The 18,212-nt window shown below is 37.7% G+C and overlaps 1 protein-coding gene across 2 annotated transcripts; it reads left to right on the top strand.

Annotated features, from left to right (window-relative positions):
- The first annotated feature begins 5,718 nt into the window (after window positions 1–5,718).
- LOC110104335 (probable magnesium transporter NIPA6) lies at window positions 5,719–16,899 on the top strand. Of its 2 annotated transcripts, none has more exons than XM_020833396.2 (9): window positions 5,719–6,150; window positions 7,980–8,036; window positions 8,115–8,205; window positions 8,292–8,452; window positions 8,775–8,902; window positions 9,021–9,158; window positions 15,016–15,108; window positions 15,227–15,353; window positions 16,475–16,899. In XM_020833396.2, exons 1-9 carry the CDS (start codon window positions 6,027–6,029, stop codon window positions 16,609–16,611), a joined length of 1,056 nt encoding a protein of 351 aa, XP_020689055.1. In that variant the 5' UTR covers window positions 5,719–6,026; the 3' UTR covers window positions 16,612–16,899. The 2 variants fall into 2 exon arrangements, with proteins under 2 accessions (XP_020689055.1, XP_028556614.1); XM_028700781.1 differs by lacking the exon at window positions 5,719–6,150 and adding an exon at window positions 6,170–6,403.
- Window positions 16,900–18,212: the final 1,313 nt, after the last annotated feature.

An 18,212-nucleotide genomic window follows, 5' to 3' on the forward strand; every position in this document is an offset into this window, starting at 1 on the left:
CGCCCGGGACGAATTTTAATTTCGTTTGTACGAAATTCTGCCCGAGGCAAATCGTCCCAGGACGAATTTTGGATCGTCTGGGACGATCAGTGTTAATAAATATTGGATTTGAGATATTTTGGATCATTTGAAGAGAGAGAAAGAGAAGGCAGGAGAGAGAAAGAGAAGGAAGAGAAGGAAAAGCCGGATTTCGGAGGCCGCGGAGCGCTTTTCGTCCGACGATGCAGTTGGAAGATTTGTTTGTCTCGCAGTAAGGACTCCGAATCCTATTTCTGTTTTCAGAGATATTGATTTTTGATCGAGTTGTGCACTGTTTTATATTTTCGTAGTCGAATTTTGGACATGATTTTGTATTGAGACAACTTTCACCGCACAATTTTTAGAATGTTATAGATATGAATATTGTACACGATTTGCAACAGTAATATGGATTCTACAACAGCAACATAGCCAGTTGATTGTGCTTGTCCAGTATTTTCCTATTGAATGCATGTTTACTGTATTGACATACGAATTTACTGCTTTATCGATTTCTGCTTTATTGATTTGATCGGATTTACTGTATTGTACGATTTCATCGATTTCATTGATTGATCATTTGAGCATGAATACTATTGATTATTGACATTGATATGGATAGGATGGATATAGATATTGTATAGATTCATTGCTATGGACATGGATATTATAGATTTATTGATAGTATTGCCTATAGACTCATTGATACTATTGATTCTGCATTGTATTGACTTGCTACATTTGATTTATTGATAGGGTAGATTGAAATTTATCGTATTGCTTTTCCGATTGATTTTATTGACTAGATAGCATAGATTAGATTAGATTTGATTGATTGATTCGACACGATTGATTTGACGGATTGATTGATTTTCTTCTGTGTACGGATTTCTTCTAGATTAACGTGTATTGATTGAGCTTGATTTATCGATTTGCCTGCTGCTGCATTGACTGGTTTTATTGACTATGGATTTCTGTATTGCATAGACTCATTGACCATTGACTGATATGGATTTGATTGACTGACATGCATATTGATAGCATCGCCGTGCTTTGATTTCAGTTATAGGTATTTGGTGACCTGCTGGGCTATTTAAGCTCATTATATGTGGTTAACAATTTCAGGTCAGAGTAAGGGAGCAGGAATGAAGATTGATCAAGACTGTCGACGAATCCTTTCACTATGGATGCCTGGGGCGTCACAGAGGAAGAGGGAGATGTTGCCGAGCTGTTTGAGAGCGAATTGAGACCGCAGCTGCTGAAGTAAGATTTGAATAGCGGTTGGATCATTCCCTGTTACTAAGAAGTCATCCACATAAATGAGAATAAATAACAAGGAAGAATTGGAGTCGAGAATAAGAAGGGACGGATCAGCACGGCTGATCATGAATCCTTTCGATTGGAGAAAACTTGTTAGCTTTTGGAACCATTGGCGAGGAGCCTGCTTGAGGCCGTATAGAGACTTCTGAAGTTTACAGACGGCCGTGGGATTTTGTTGATCGACGAAACCGGGCGGTTGACGCATGTAAATGTCTTCGGGGAGATCGCCATGGAGAAAAGCATTGGATATATCTAGTTGATGCATGGGACAATTCCGATTGACAGCAAGAGCAAGAAGGAGACGAATAGTGGGCATCTTGGCGACGGGACTGAAGGTCTCATTGTAGTTAATTCCGAATTGTTGATTGTAGCCAAGTGCAACCAAGCGGGCCTTGTATCTGTCTATGTTACCGTTAGGTAGTAATTTGGTTTTGTAGGTCCATTTACATCCAAGTACCGGTTTGTTGACAGGAGGCTGAACTAGAGTCCACGTTGCTTGCTGTTTCAGGGCATTGAATTCGGTGATCATGGCTTGCTGCCAGTGAGTCGACTTAGCGGCCTGATTGTAGGTAGCCGGGGTGAAAGAATTGTTACTGTGAGCCATAAGATTGATAATTTGCTTTGGTTTGTGAATGCCGGACTTGGATCTAGTCTGCATGTGGTGAGGAGGAGGTCCGGGCGGGATAGGAACCGAGGGAAGTAGGACGGTTTGAGAATCAGGTTGTCTGGCAGATGAGATAGGGTCCGGAGAAGGAATGAGGTTGTTGGCAGAATCAATTGGAGGAGAGGTGGTAACAGGATGAGGAGACGTGTGCATGGGTTGAGCCGAAGTGGGAATTAACAGAGTTGGAGGAATGTGACAGTTAGGTGGAGGATTAGATGTGCTGTCGGAAGTGGTGAGAGATTTATAAGGGAATTGGTGCTCGTAGAAAACGACATGGCGAGAGATATGAGTTTTCCCCGTGGACAGATCGTAGCATTTATAACCTTTGTGAATAGGGGAATAACCGATGAACACAAAAGCTTGAGATCTAGGTGAAAATTTATCGGAGACATAAGGTCGAAGCCATGGGTAGCATAAGCACCCGAAGGTTCGGAGAAGATGGTAATCAGGGTCGCGACCGTGTAAGAGTTTGAAGGGAATGTTGCCGGAGACTGCTTTGGAGGGGAGGAAATTGATTAAGTGATTTGCAGTAGAGATCGCCTCCATCTAGAATTTGTTAGGGGTCCCGGATTCTAACAGGATGGCACGAGTGATATCAAGGAGATGGCGATGCTTACGTTCAGATAATCCGTTCTGCTCTGGCGTGTAGGGGCAGGACAATTGTTGCGAAATTCCGTGATCTTGTAAGAAGGTTTTAAAGGCGTGACTGGTGTATTCGCCTCCGCCATCAGAGCGAAGGATTTTAGGTGTGGTGTGGAATTGGGTGTGAACCATTTTGCAGAAATATTTAAAGGTGGCAAGAACTTGATGTTTGGCATGCAAGAAGTAAATTCAGGTGAACCGAGAGTGATCATCTATGAAGATGATGTAATATCTGTAACCATCGGTAGAAGCGAGAGCCGTAGGGCCCCAAACATCGGTGTGAATTAAGTCAAAAGGTTTAGAAGAAACTGTAGTATGTTTATTGAAAAAGATTTTATGGCTTTTAGCCTTATTACAAGATTCACAAGAAGTAGATTTGTTTACATGAACTAAATCATTAATCTGTCTTGCGAGGTTGGAGAGCGTGTCATGACCAGGATGTCCCAAACGTGAATGCCACGGAGTAGAAGGCCTGTTGACAGCCGTAAGAGCCGCTGGAGGGCTGTCTACGAGAGGGCAGATCTTGTACAGACCGTTATGAAGGCGACCAAGAAGAAGAGGTTTCTTGTCCCGAAGGTCCTTTATGATGAAACCGTTAGCATCAAAAGTAATAGATAAAGAATTATCCTTTGTTAATTTAGATACAGAAAGTAGGTTGTGAGTGAGTTCCGGTACATGTAGAAGATTATGAAGAACTAGCTTACGATTTGAGTCCGGGAGAGGAAGTAGACCCGGACCGTTGTTGTATATGGGGAGCGTGGATCCGTTTGCTGTGGAGACGGTGTCCGAGCCTTGATAGGTGGTCGGGTAGGTGAGATGAGATATGCCCGGTGTTAAGTGAGAAGTGGCACCGGTGTCGAGGACCCAATCTTGAGTACCGGAGTTGTTCTGAGTGGCAAGAAGCGCGCGAGGCGGCCGAGTATCCGTCGGGGCATATTTGGGATTGCTTCGATGCCAGCAATTTAAAGCGATGTGGCCGATTTTGCCACAGATTTGGCAGGTCGGTCTAGCGGAGTTCGTATTGGATGGAAGATGTTGTACGTAAGTTGGAGTGACAGGGGGGTTCAGAGAGGTCTTTGGCTTGCCCGAGCGCTTGTTGCTGTAGGTGCGATTGCGAGAGTTGTTGGAGATGGCGGAGTAAAGTGCGGAAGCCGTGAGTTGTTCTTGATGAACTTCCTGCTGAAGGTGAATGTCTTCGTTGCACAACATTGAGTAGAACGTGTCGAGGTCGATCGGGACGAGTGAGTTCCGAATCGTAGCCTTGAAAGCATTGAAGGTAGTAGGTAGTCCATTCAAGATATGAAGCATAATATCCTCTGAGTCGATTTGAGAGCCAGAGGCGGTGATGTTGTCGACGATGGTCTTGATGCGTGTAAGATATTGTTGCATATTTTGATCCTTCATCTGGACGCGATACAACTCGTTCTTGAGTTGCATTACACGGGATCGGCTGGTAGGCTGTAGACGGCGTTCAAGAACCGCCCATGCCTCACTGGTGGTGGTGGTCGTAATGATGTAAGGCATAATTGGTTGGGTTACCGTTGAGAAGAGAGCCGATAGAAGATTGCTATCGACAAGGCGCCATTGAGCATACTCGACAGAGGTTGTGTCGGGCGGAGGGGAAGCAGTTCCGGTGAGGTGTCCTTCGTAGCCGTTGGCCGTGAATTGTTGAAGAAGCTGTACGCGCCATATAGGGTAATTTTTGGTAGACAAGGGATGGGGAGCAAGATTTTTGATGTTAGAAATCAAAAATTTTAGAGCTGGAGGGATGTGGTTGTTTCCGGTGGAGGCTTGAACAGAGGGGGAAGGGGAGAAGGGTGGAAGAATGTTCATTGATTCTTGATCTCCCATTAGAACTCTGATACCATGAGAGCATAACCAGGAGAATCAAGACCAAGAGAGGAACAAGAAGACGTTGCAGGAAGAAGAAAATGAGAAAGGTAATTTAGTGTATTAAGTAATCTTTGTTACAGCACAGTTGAATATAAAGAGGGAAATAATGGTATGAGCTGTAAATACAGACTCGTAAATACAAGGACTATGTTATTCTTATACTCCAAACACTTGTTAATAATTGATGTCGAATACATATCGTTTTGACCATCTAGTCCCACGGCTACCATTAAAATGACCAAACTTATAGCTTTCATCATTCAAGTTTTGACATTCCCATTGACTGCCACCTAAAGCATCTAAAGACCATTTCATGTTCAAATATCGTCTTCTCAATTGCCTGATCTCCCTTTCTGCTATGAGTGCGACTAAGCAAGTTACCCTTTTTCACTTGACTGCGGACATCCACCATTAACTATCATTAGACAATACTCATCGCTCAATAGTAACATTGACACCTTCAATTTTAACCTACTATAGTCAACTCTATTGCACTGTATTAAGAACGATAGTTTTTAGAAGAGACTATATTGGAGATTTACAAATGTATTATTGAATTTTTATATATTTAAGTATTATTTACACTCATTTATTCGGGTCAATTCGGGTCAGCGGGTCGGGTACGGGTCGAACCTGGAATTGACCCGGCACTGTTCGGGTCAACACGAACCTGACCCATTTTTAAAAACAGGTCAGGTTTCCGGACCCGAACCGATTCGGGTCCGGGTCAACCGGACCCGACACGAATGAGCCGAAGTTGACCTAAAATTGCTAATTTTTAGGTCAATATTCGATTTTCGGGTCAATCTCGGGTTTTTGGGTCAAATATGAGTTTTCGTGTTACTTTCGGGTCAATTTCGGGTTGCTAGGTCAACCTGAATCCGACCCGATTTTTAAAACGGGTTGATTTGTTCAACCCGAACCCGACCCGTTTCGGGTTTGAGTTCGGGTTGACCCGAACCCGGATTTTTCCGGGTCAGATTCGAGTCGTGTTTCGGGTCGTGTCAAAAATTGACACCCCTACTTACAAAAATAGGCCACAATGAGCTCTCTTACAAATTACAATTGCAACTTAAAAAAAAAAATACAAATTAGAAATTACAATTGTGAATTATGGATGGAAATGTAAATTGAGAAGAAGTTATCCCTTTTGTAAAATCCACCTACCCACCCTAACATTTCAAAAAACACTTTCAAAGGAGCTGCAGCGCTAAATTAGGGAATGTGCAAGTGCCAGATCGAAAAAAAGAAGTCCACCTTACGTGGCTCTGTCCAGCCGGCGATCTCCCACTCCCCTCCTCCGCCACGATATATAAGTAATTCATCCGCTCCGCCTTGGATTCGAATCGTTGGGCTGGTGCGCTGATTAGAGATCTGAAGTTTTCTGTTCTTCAAGTTTGTCCTCCTCCGTATCTTTGATTCTTGTTGTTAATAGCAAGGCAAGGAATTGGAAGAGAGATTGAGAAGGGAACGAGTGGTGAGGAAGAAGATGACTGTTTCGGACAACAGTAGGGGTTTGATATTGGCTGTGGCCTCGAGCTTGTTCATCGGGGCCAGCTTCATATTCAAGAAGAAGGGCCTCAAGCGCGCGGCGGCCAGTGGCGTTCGTGCAGGTTGGGGATTCTCTAAAATCTACATCTCACGTTTTGGTTTTTTGAGAGGTGTAGTTGTGGTTATGATCGGGTTAGGTCATTGGGTGTTCGGTTGGGGATTCTCTAGATTTGAGATTTGAGGCAAATGGGAGTGAATTTCCAGCTTGAATGGTGTTGTATGTATCTATAAGAAGTTTCGAATTTGCAAAAGTATATTAGGATTCATTACAGAAAAGATCCTCCTCTGTCCTGATTGATCATATTGCAGCTGAAAGTATGGCTTTAGGAACCTCAGTAATTGTAAATTTGCAATTTATTTTTACCCATTTTGACATGTGCTTTCTTCGAATAATTGTTGAACAATAACCTTCATGTTTGTCATAACGTTTATCTCTTGTGGATGCGAACTCAGGTTCCTCAATAAGACTACGTAATGTGACGGAGAGTTTTGGTTTATATGGTTTTATGCGTTGAATTACGATTAGAGTACAGGGAATAGCAAAAATACTTTTAACAGAAAAATTGGAAGTCCTTTTTTCTCACTGTTTTTATTGTCTTATATTGAATCTAATCTGTTTATTCATCAAAATGTAACCAGCGTCAATTATCTTATTAGGTTTCAAAGAAATAAAAAGGCCTCTTACTGGCCGTTTGCAGTGCTTATGGCTGCTAGTTATTTGAAGAAAGTTATAGCTTTTATTCTATGGAAAGATAATGTGCATCTTTTTTATGCCTGGAGTCCACTTTAGATGTCATACAATATTGAAGATCGTTTATAGTTGCAGCATAAATCACTATGGATTGTGCTACATTAGTGACATCATCATCATCATCACTAGACTTATATGAACTATTTGTGTCGGCTTTATTAATCTTCAATTTTCATTCATTCTTCATTGTTGCTAAGTGTGGCTTGATGCAATCATTCTATTTTGTGCAGATTTGGTTACACAATTTCTATCCATGTTACTTCTAGTCTACCTCTTTTCTCTCCTAATTCTTTATATTAAGATAAGTGAGAGTGACTTACATAAATAATTTGAAGACTTTATGTGGTTTTAGTAAATGATCAAAATGATTCCTAAAATTATTATGTGTCTATTTTAGATTCAGATTTTTGAAGTGTTCAATTTAATTCCTCAACTTATCAAATTTGTACTAATTTAATCCTATAGTCAATTTTGCTATCTCCTTGGATGGAAGTTAGTGTTGGGAAGTTCTTCATGAGAGCATTTTGGATTTTTTTATGATTAATCTTAATAGTTAATACATGCTTAAACTAATGAGATTAAATGTTCCAAATTTTCTTTATGAAAAACTTTTCTTTATCAATTTCCATCCAAAGAAATGACAAAGTTGGCGGAAGGACTGAATTAGTTCAGATTTAATGAATTAAGAAACAAATTTAAACACATGAAAAAGCGAAATTAAAATGGACACACTTAAAAAGTCTAAGATCATTCTGATAATTTACTCTATTTGATCTTCTCATCAAAAATAGATTCAGACACATTTGGATGGAATGCTCTTATGAATCTGTAAGTTAACTATATTTAGATTGCAAAATGAATCTTCATTTTCCCCTTTGAAACATTTGTGTATAACATTCTTTCATTTACTTTTTCCCAAAATTTGATTTTTTTTGTTTTGTTTCGTTCGAAAGTGTCAAAGGCTCTATTTCTTTTATGCTTCTCAGGCTCTATTTCTTTTATGCTTCTCTTAATAGAGAACTTCTATTCATGCAATTTAACTTAGATTATATTTAACTTCTTATGTTTACATATTGGCTGAGCTTTTGAAATTGTTCTTTTCGACCTCTTCTTTGATTTTTTTTTTATTAATTATTGTAGGTTTTGGAGGGCACTCCTACTTGTTAGAACCATTTTGGTGGATGGGAATGATGTCAAGTAAGATGGTTTCCTAAAGAATGCCATAGTTTTTATATATTTTATATATGAGAGGCTTGAAGCATATATTATGAACAGTGCTTGTAGGCGAGGCTTCAAATTTAGTGGCTTACGCTTTTGCTCCAGCTGTTCTTGTAACTCCTCTAGGTGCTTTGAGCATAATCATCAGGTAAATAACTGACGAAATGAAAGGTCTTGTACTATTCAAATTTGATGTTAATCAGCAGCGTCTCATGCATTTAAGTAATTCTGCAGTGCTGTTCTGGCACATTTCATGCTGAAGGAGAAGTTACATAAAATGGGTATTCTGGGATGTATATCGTGCATTGTTGGTTCACTTGTCATTGTAGTTCATGCACCTCAGGAGCAGTCACCAAATTCAGTAGAAGAAATCTGGGAACTGGCCAAACAACCGGGTAAATATATACTGTGCATACGTCGTTATATTAAGATAACAATATATAATATAGTCAGGGCAGATCCAGTTTCTTTTTTCAGAGTGGGCAAAAAAAATTTTTTTGTGGGGATGGTCAAAGACTCTTAGGATTGATAAAATTAGGTTAAATGATTTTGGGGGGTGCAAAATATCAAAAATATTTCAAAATATCCCCTCTAAATATTTAATATATTTTTTTTAGGGTGGGCTGAGAACATGGGGGATCCGTCCATGAATGTAGTTCAGCATCTTTATTGTATGAGCTTGTAATGACTTTTCTTTTGTATTTTTATTTTGTGCAGCTTTTCTGATTTATACAGCAGCTGCCATAGTCATTGTCCTGGCTCTAGTGTTATTTTTTGAACCTCAATATGGACAAAAGAACATAGTAGTTTACCTGGGAATATGTTCTTTGATGGGATCACTGACGGTTAGATTTGAAACTAACTCTCTTAGCTTTTGTCTCATACTAGATTGTCATATGAGGATTTCAATATGTTTTTTTATCAAAATTTACTTGGTCTGGGAATATCTTGATTGATCTACAGGTTGTTAGCATAAAGGCTGTTGGAATTGCGATAAAACTGACATTTGAGGGGATAAGTCAGGTGGCTTATCCTCAAACATGGTTTTTCTTTTCGTGCGCCATCATTTGCACTGTTACTCAATTGAATTACCTGAACAAGGTTAGTGTATTCTTCTTTTGATTAAGCTAGTATCTTGAACCTTCAGATCGCCATTGCCTGTACATTTTGATTGTCTGAGTGGATGGCCTCTTCTAAAATGTCCGTTTTCATGCAATATCGGGAATGCTTTTGTCCAATAGTTCTGTTTTACCGGTTTGATATTTATGTTTGATATGGTCCTAATAGATTACTTTTGAGACTTAAGATTGTCAAGTTCATGATCACACTCTTTAACTGCTAAAACCTGCAAAACAGAGAAGCTCTAGCGAGCTGAGCAGAAAGGTTAGTCACGAAGGATGAAGACGAAGTTCCCTTCACGTTTCATTCTCATTAATTTCCTTTGATACTGTTTACATGTATACATAAGGAAGTGGAGGTGGAGATGAGAGTGAGCACATGGGTGGTTAAACATGGCTTTGTCAGAGCCGTTGGAGAATGTCAGAGGCCGTTGGTGGGCAATGCACCTGTATGGCTAACATCCCCCCGCAAACTGAGTGTCTCTGGAGAGAACAATCAGTTTGGTCCGAAGATCGGTGAACCTAGAAGCAGCCAGCGGTTTGGTTAGGATGTCAGCGGGCTGTTCGACAGAGCTGATGTGAAGCAGTTCAATCTCCTTCTCCTTGATATGCTGGCTTATGAAATGGTAGTCGATTTCGATATGCTTCATACGGGCGTGGAAAACAGGGTTCCGGGCAAGCGCAATGGCGGAAGTGTTGTCGCAGTACACTTTAGTTGGTTGAAGTTGTTTGGCATCAAATTTCTGGAGAAGCCGGCGTAGCCAGATAATGTCGGATGTAGCGGAAGCCAGAGCGCGATATTCCGCCTCGGTTGAAGACTTGGCGACTGTGATCTGCTTTTTAACAGACCATGAGATGAGGTTCGAGCCAAGGAACGTGCAAAATCCAGTGGTGGATTTCCTTTCGGAGGGGTCGGATGCCCAGTTGACGTCGACGTAGGTGGAGAGAGTTAACGTGTTGTGAAGCAGAGGGAGGCCGAAAGTGATGGTACCTTGAATGTACCGAAGAAGTCGTTTTAAGGCTTGAAAATGGCAGGTTTGGGGATTATGCATATGCTGACAGATCTGGTTTGTGGCAAATGCAATGTCTGGTCGGGTGATTTTCAAGTATTAGAGGGAGCCAGCAATTTGTCGATAGAATGAGGCGTCGCCGAAGGGCTTGGTTGATGCAGAGGCGGGGGGCTGTTTGAGAGCAAGTGGAGTACAGGGCGGATATTAAGTTCTGATCAATGAGCTTCCACAGTTTGTAGTCAGTGCTCGTTTCAGCTGGTTTCGTCGAGGCTCCCGTGAGATAGCCTTCGAAACCGTTTGCGGTGAAGATCTGGAGTACTTGGGATCGCCATATGACGTAGTTTTCATTGTTGAGCTGGATCGTGACTATCTGCTTGATGTTCGACATTAAAAATTTCAGAGGAGACAGGACGGTGAATTCTAAAATGTCCGTTTTCATGCAATATCGGGAATGCTTTTGTCCAATAGTTCTGTTTTACCGGTTTGATATGGTCCTAATAGATTACTTTTGAGACTTAAGATTGTCATGGTGGGTCTTATGGCATAAATTAATTAGGGTTTGGGAGGGAAAATTTGAATGAGGGGCTTTTTAGGGATTATGTAATTTTTCTTTTGCTTTAATTACTAGCTAGCTAGGGTTTGGAATTATCTTGAATTTGAAGGAGATTTGAGATCTAGGATTTGTTCTTCTTGGGCTCTAGGTGTTGTTAGAGATTTGGAGAGTTTCTTCCTCTCGAATCGAAGAAATTTTTATCTTGTATTGCTTTTCTTGTAGTGGATTGAATAGAATAAGTTTCCTTGTGTTTCTTTCAGTTTTTCTAAAATTCCAGCATTAATATTGCTGAGTTCTCTCTAAAATCAGCAAAATTTCCCACTGTTTTCACCAATTTCGGCTAGGTTTGCTTGCGAACTCAAGTATTTCTCTTAAGGGTTACTTGCGAACTCAAGTACTTCCTATTAAAATACTGCATTAACTATCAGTTTGCATACTCTGAAGTCCCTCAAAAACTTGTTCACAATTCATAGGGTTATAAAGCACATGAATTATCTGCTGATAAGTGGCTAACAACAAGTTATTGTTCCTACAAGCCATGGGCAGTTCAGTTGACAACAGCCTTATTGTTAAAATCATGCAATGAGTACATCATATAGATAAAATTTATGCTTAAAAAGGAAAGCGTTGTTGTTTACAAATTTGAAAAGTCAAAACATGAAACAAGAGCACAAGCAGTGGAAGTGGGTTAATGGAAGATCCGAATAGTAATGGAGAGGTTTAATGTCAATAACAGAGCTTTATGTTAGGATGCAAGATGATACCGTCATATTTTAGCATCAAGGTTGGATGGAACTGACATTGCTAACATGATTGTACCATTATAATTTTCCTTTAGTTGTGATACCACAAGCAATGCATGCTGAATCTTGATGTTCGAAATAAAAGTGAAATTTTTAAGATTACTATATTATTGAGGTGAAGGCTGACAATGCATTCATCAGGTGTTTATGTTCGTAGTTCATGTTAATCGAAAAATGCAAATATATGTTTAGCCAGGGAAATTTCGCATTTGATCTATGTGGAACATTGATTATGAGCAGAATATTGGTTTGAAAAGATGGCTGGGAGTATTGAATTGTTGAAGATAAATGGTGAATTAGCTAGGAGGTTTTGTCAGGAGAAGGTTTTTTGAAGTTCAAAAGCAGATAGAGCTATCAAATAGCTAGAAAGAGTTATGCACCAAACATCCCTTCTCAAGTCCTTTCCAAGTTGGATGATGTACAAATTCCGACCAATATTCAGTAAACTTTGAATCCCCCAGGATGGATACCGGCTTTTAAAGAAGAAATAATAGCCTTGGAAAAAAATCATACATGGGTAATTACAAATCTCTCACCAGGAAAGAAAGTTGTGACCTACAAATGGGTGTTCATCGTAACGCATAAGGAGGATGGTAGTGTTGAGAGACTGAAAGCTAAATTGGTTGCAAGATGATTCACTTAGTCTTATGGAATAGACTATTATGAAACTTTTGCTCCTATTGGAAAGCTCAATATCATCAGGATTTTTCTTTCCTTAGTAGCAAATTTAGATTGGTTCCTGTATCAACTATATATCAAGAATGCATTCTTCAATGGGAACTTGAAAGAAGTTTATATGGAGATTCTAATGGGGATTCAGAAGTCTTATGGAAGAGATAAAGTGTGTACACTGCTGAAATTCTTGTATGAATTAAAACAGTCTTCTAGAGCATGGTTTAGAAGATTCTCAAAATATGTAAAAGGCCATGATTTTAGACAATGCTAGGCATATAATACCTTGTTTGTGAAGCAGCCAGAAAGAGAAAATAATGAAGATCAAACGGGCTCTATCCAAGGAGTTCGAAGTTAAAGATCTAGGATCACTTAGATACTTCCTTGGTATGGAGGTAGCTCGATCAAGCAAAGGTATATTTGTTTTCCAACGCAAGTATACCTTAGACCTACTGAAGGAGACCGACCTTCTGGGATGCGACCAGCCAGTACACCCATGGATCATAAGAAGAATTTTTGGATAGAAAAGGAGGGGGTTCCAGTAGATAAAGGAATATATCAACGTTTGGTAGGAAAGCTTATATATCTCTCTCACACTCGTCCAGATATTGGATTTGCTATGAGTATGGTGAGCCAATATATGAGTAATTCTATGAAGGAGCACATGGAGACAGTATATCAAATCCTGATATATCTCAAAAACACTCCTGAAAAAGGGATATTGTTCATAAAAAAATGAAAATAGGAAATTGATCATTTATTCTAATGCAGATTGGGTAGGAAGCCAGATTGACAGTCAATCGACCATGGGATATTGTTTATTTGTGTGGGGAAGCCTTGTGACATAGAGGAGTAAGAAAAAAATTTGTTGTTTCTAGAAGTAGTGCAGAATCTAAACTGAGAACATTAGCAGTTATTATTTGTGAAGGTATTTGGATCAAACAAGTATTGATTGAACTGAGAATAAAGATTGAAGGCATGATAAAGTTGAAATGTGAAAATCGAGCCACAATCAATATGGCCAAGGATCCAGTACATCATGATTGAACAAAACATGTTACTATTGATAGACACTTTATATCTGATAAAATATAAAACTCATAAATTGAAGTAGTATATACCTCAACTCATGAACAGCTTGCTGATGTTCTAATAAAGGCACTATCAGACTTTCTACTTGATAAGTTTGTTTGCAAGTTAGGATTGTGCAACCTATAAAACCCAACTTGAGGGGGAGTGTTTAATCACATGACAAGGAGGGGGCCACGACTTTGAGATGTCAGCAATTCATGGGTTGCAACCGTGGATTAAAGTTGAAGATTTCCTCTTCTGACACCAAGATTCGTGGGATTGATTCCATGATCCACGGGATATAATTATTAGAATAAATTAGATTAAATTGCTTTCCTCTTCTGTTTATTATAATTAATTAGATTAAATGTCTTTCTTTTTTTCTTTTTATTCTCCTAGAGTGTATATATATTGTAATGATTCCAATGAATAAAATTTGAATTCAATTTCCCCTAAACAATTTCTTCAAAATCTATTAGACTCGTTTACACCCCTAGTGAAAATCAAGCCACTGTCAATATAGCCAAGGATTCAGTACATCACGATAGAACAAAACATGTTACTATTGATAGACACTTTATATTTGAGAAAATATATAACTCAAAAGTTGAAGTACTATATACCCCAACTCATGAACAGCTTGCTGATGTTCTAACTATCGGGCTCTCTACTTGATAAGTTTGTTTGCAAGTTAGGATTGTGCAACCTGTAAAATCCAACTTGAGGGGGAGTGTTGAATCACATGACAAGGAGGGGGCCCACGACTATGACATGTCAGCAATTCGTGGGTTGCAACTGTGGATTAAAGTTGAAGATTTCCTCTTCTTACACCAAGATCCGTGGGATTGATTCCAAGATCCACGGGATATAATTATTAGAATCAATTAGATTAAATTGCTTTCTTCTTCTGTTTATTATAATTAATTAGATTAAATATCTTTTTTTTCTGTTTATTCTCCTAGAGTGTATATATATATGTAATGAATCCAAAGAATAAAATTTGAATTCAATTTCCCCTAAATAATTTCTTCAAAATCTATGAATACTCATAATCAAGAACTTTAAAATAGATTTTTTTCCCCATATGCATGATAACATTCCTAAGATTCCTTAGTGTGTGTTTGTGTGTTTTTTATTTGTTTATTTATTTATTTATAATTTACGATTATACTTGTGATTTTTTAGGGGTCAACTTGTGTTTGATTTCAAGATTTCTATGGTGGCCCCATCTTTACTATATTGTATGCATGTTCTATGTTGGATAAACACATCATTTCCTGTAAAGCAATGGAGTTTTTTCTAAATTCCATGAGAGCCCCACAGCTCAAGATATTTCACAGACTAAAACATATTATCTTAAAAAATAAATATCATTAAAATAATTTAAATCTGTGTGTTTTTTGTTGAGTTTTTGTGAAGGAGACTGGAGAAGGGCTTTTGCCATATTACGACTCATATGCATCGTCATCCTTTTGCATCCAAAACCTCGACTGGATTCCTTTCTTTAGATGATAAGTTTTTTCCCAAACAAAACAATCCTTTACTCTTTAAGTTCGCCATTTTTATTTCAAATAATTTTTTTTACATTTAAATTTCAAAAGGTTATTACTGTCTATACATGATAATTGCTTGTATTCTTCACACACACACACACTATCAAATTGATTAGAATCATTTTCCACTTAAGTGGACTCTTCTTATTGTCTCGTCTCTGTTGTTTTGTTTTGCCAGGCATTGGATACCTTCAATACGGCAGTGGTATCCCCAATTTACTATGTCATGTTTACAACTCTAACAATTGTTGCAAGTGCAATAATGTTCAAGGTAGATTTAGTTTTTTTTTTTTTTTCTACTACCCTTCTTCAGTTTCACTCTGGTTTTTCTGTTTTGACGGCTTGAAATCTATTCCATTTTAATTCTTACACATTCTTCTTTTCGTTAGGATTGGTCGCATCAGAATATAAGCAGTATAGCATCCGAACTATGTGGATTCATTACAATTCTTTCTGGCACAATATTACTGCATACAACTAGAGAGCAGGAAACGGAGGATGAAATTCCTGCAGCAGGTATGTTTGGATGGCACATTAAGGTTAAATTAGTTGAGTAACTGTTAGAAATTGAACTTCATAAACGCTTAGTACAAGTGCCTATTGATATGCTTGATGGGTGCTACAAATTTGGGGGACTATTGCTTGTCTTCGGGTTGTAAAATGGTTTGAACCGAGTTCTATCATATACAAGCTTGTTCATCTATTTTTTTTGTCGAATTTGAGTTTATCATGTTTAAGTTTTAGAAATCTTGTTGAAGCTTATTTATTTATTTTTATGGAGCTTAACTCACTATTTAGCTTTAACCAAGACTAAGTAAATAATATGAGATTTCAAATTTTACTATGTTGAACTTACTATTAGACTCCTAGCCACTGCAATAATTATAGATTTTAAGATATTTTTCTCCAACCTCTTACCATACATAAGTGTTTCACTTTATGTAGCTAGACTGAAATGCTTCTACTTTTTCTTATTCAGTAAACTCAAACTTCAATTGCCTAACATTTCACACTAGGGGCGAACCAGTGCTTATGTGAGGGTGGGCCCACCCTCAAAATTTTAATAAAATAGTTTAAGGGTATTTTAGTTATTTCCCCACCCATAACCCTAGTTCGCCCAACAAAGGAAAAAAAGACCACAAGGGCAAAAATTTTTTGGCCCGCAGTTGCAAATGTTCACTAGCACCTGCCAACCGTGTCCAGCTCCAACTCAGGAAATATTTTTCGAGTTTGAAACGATTAGAGCCGCAACCACAAACCTTGTTCGGTCATTCCCCAGCGCTTGCAATCACCTGCAATCCGTGCCCAGCTCCAAGCCTCCAATTTTATATGAAAATTTTGCCCACGCTAAAATGAAAGCATGGTTCTGCCCCTCTTCACACTCTTCTCTGATCTTTCCATATCATCTTAGTACTGTGGCTAGACTTGAACCCCCATGAAGTTTATGGAGCATCAAATATGATTTTAGTTTACTGAAATTAAACCTAAATCATACCGTAATTTAGTATAATCTATTCTGTTACAGCACTCTAAAGAAGTGTTTTGAACTGTCCAGTTTCATTATGTATTTCTGTATATATTTTTTTAAAAGTCTTCTAATTAGATTCTGAAAATTTTGCTATTGCTATTTGATCCAGGCTTAATATCCTGGTACATCTGGAAAGACAGCACAGAGTCTCTTCTGATGAATGTAAAAGATGATTATTTTGTTACTTTGGATTGTTCAGCTTACATGACTGATATATGCTCCATTGCAAACGCGGCCAACGTGTAGGGGGTCTCGAACCAGTTTTTTGTAAGTAACCTTTTTAAATGGACAGAAATGTAGTTGCCTTTCAGTTCTACAGAGATCCATTCCATATTTTTCCTTGTGAAATAATGTGAAAACTGAACTGGGAGAAAGCTGGATGGAAATTGCAGGCCTGCTTCCAGGTTTTCTTTCGTTTTTTGTTTGTAAATTTGTGTAGATTTTAGCATATTGCACTATGCCTGAGTTTTGGGGAAATTATTCTGTGCGGAGGCCCGACGTAGAACGTGGTCCGGAGACCAACCAACGTTAGCAGTACCGAGCAAGGGTTGACATGGCGCATTCTAATTGGTCTCTGGGCGGCGTTTGGCGTTCGCTCAGAATAATTAATCTGAGTTTTGTACTTTTAGAGTGATTAGGATTAAGGATTTAGATGTTTTTTACAGGGTTTAGGGATTCAGGCGTGTCTAAAAAGCCCAATCTTTTTATCTTGTAATAATTTAAGTGCATCATTGATTGCAACTTTGGATAATGATCTCATTTTTGCCATTTATGGAAGGAAATATTTATTTATAGTTTGAATTTTCATTTCAAATATTCTCCCTTTGACTATTTTTGGGTTGATATTAACAATCTTTTATTATTTCTCATTGACTGGTAGACAATTTTTTTTTTCAATCAAATAAAGGTTTTAATTTTATAGTTATTAGTTGTTATTGTTGATTCTATATGTATTGCTTATTGGTATCTCTTGTGCTTTGACCGTGCGCTTTAACCGCACTTTGTGCTTTGACTGTACTTTCACTGCACTTTACCTGCGCTTTTGGCGCGCTTGACTTAAAATTTTGTTGACACATGCACATTTCACGCGTCAAATTTTTAGTGGATATCCGGACCTATTTTTATATCCGGAGACCGGACCTAATAATTTGACTTAATCCAGACATCAAAAATAAAATTTCTTTTTTTAGAATATTTAATTAAAGCGTACATTTAATATATTTTTATTTATGGTACTGATTTTTCAATTTAGCAATTGAAAAAACATTTTCTTTGAATTGAAATTGATATTTGAATATTAATGTATTTTTAATATTATAATCTTTAAATGATATTAAAAATATCATAAAAGATTAATCAGATTGTAGGGACAATATTTATTATTTTTTTAAGATTTACTTAAATAAATATTTCTTATTAAATGAATTATCAGTTAGTTATAAATAAAACTTTGGCTGTGATGAATTCCCTTTCTCTCTCGCTTTCCCTCTCTACATAGAATTTATAAATGAATGTATTCCCTTTCTCTCACTTTCTCTCTCTGTATATATTTTGTATGAATTTCAGAATTTGTCTTAATTAGACTAAGGAATTTTTTTATTGTTTTTAAAAATATTTTCTTAGTTAAAAAATTTAATTTTTTACAAAAAAAATGCTTTAAGAAGGATTAAAAAGCCGTTTCAAATTAAAGCTTCATTTAGAACAATTTTTTTACTATTTTCTAAATCATTTTCTACTTAAATTTTTTTTTGTTTAAAAATTTTGTATACTTAAAATTATTTTTTAAAAAATTATTCCAAACAAAATTTAAATATCTCAAAAAAAAAATAAATCTTACAATTATGAAA

Source organism: Dendrobium catenatum, unplaced genomic scaffold, assembly GCF_001605985.2.
Source record: "Dendrobium catenatum unplaced genomic scaffold, ASM160598v2 fragScaff_scaffold_1593, whole genome shotgun sequence".
NCBI lineage: Eukaryota > Viridiplantae > Streptophyta > Magnoliopsida > Asparagales > Orchidaceae > Dendrobium > Dendrobium catenatum.

Excerpts from the sequence above, each read along its gene's own strand:
- LOC110104335 (XM_020833396.2), top strand. The coding sequence starts at position 6,027 with ATGACTGTTTCGGACAACAGTAGGGGTTTGATATTGGCTGTGGCCTCG. Across the intron at positions 8,037-8,114 it reads GTGGATGGGAATGATGTCAA|TGCTTGTAGGCGAGGCTTCA; the intron begins GTAAGATGGTTT and ends TATTATGAACAG. Across the intron at positions 15,109-15,226 it reads CAAGTGCAATAATGTTCAAG|GATTGGTCGCATCAGAATAT; the intron begins GTAGATTTAGTT and ends TCTTTTCGTTAG.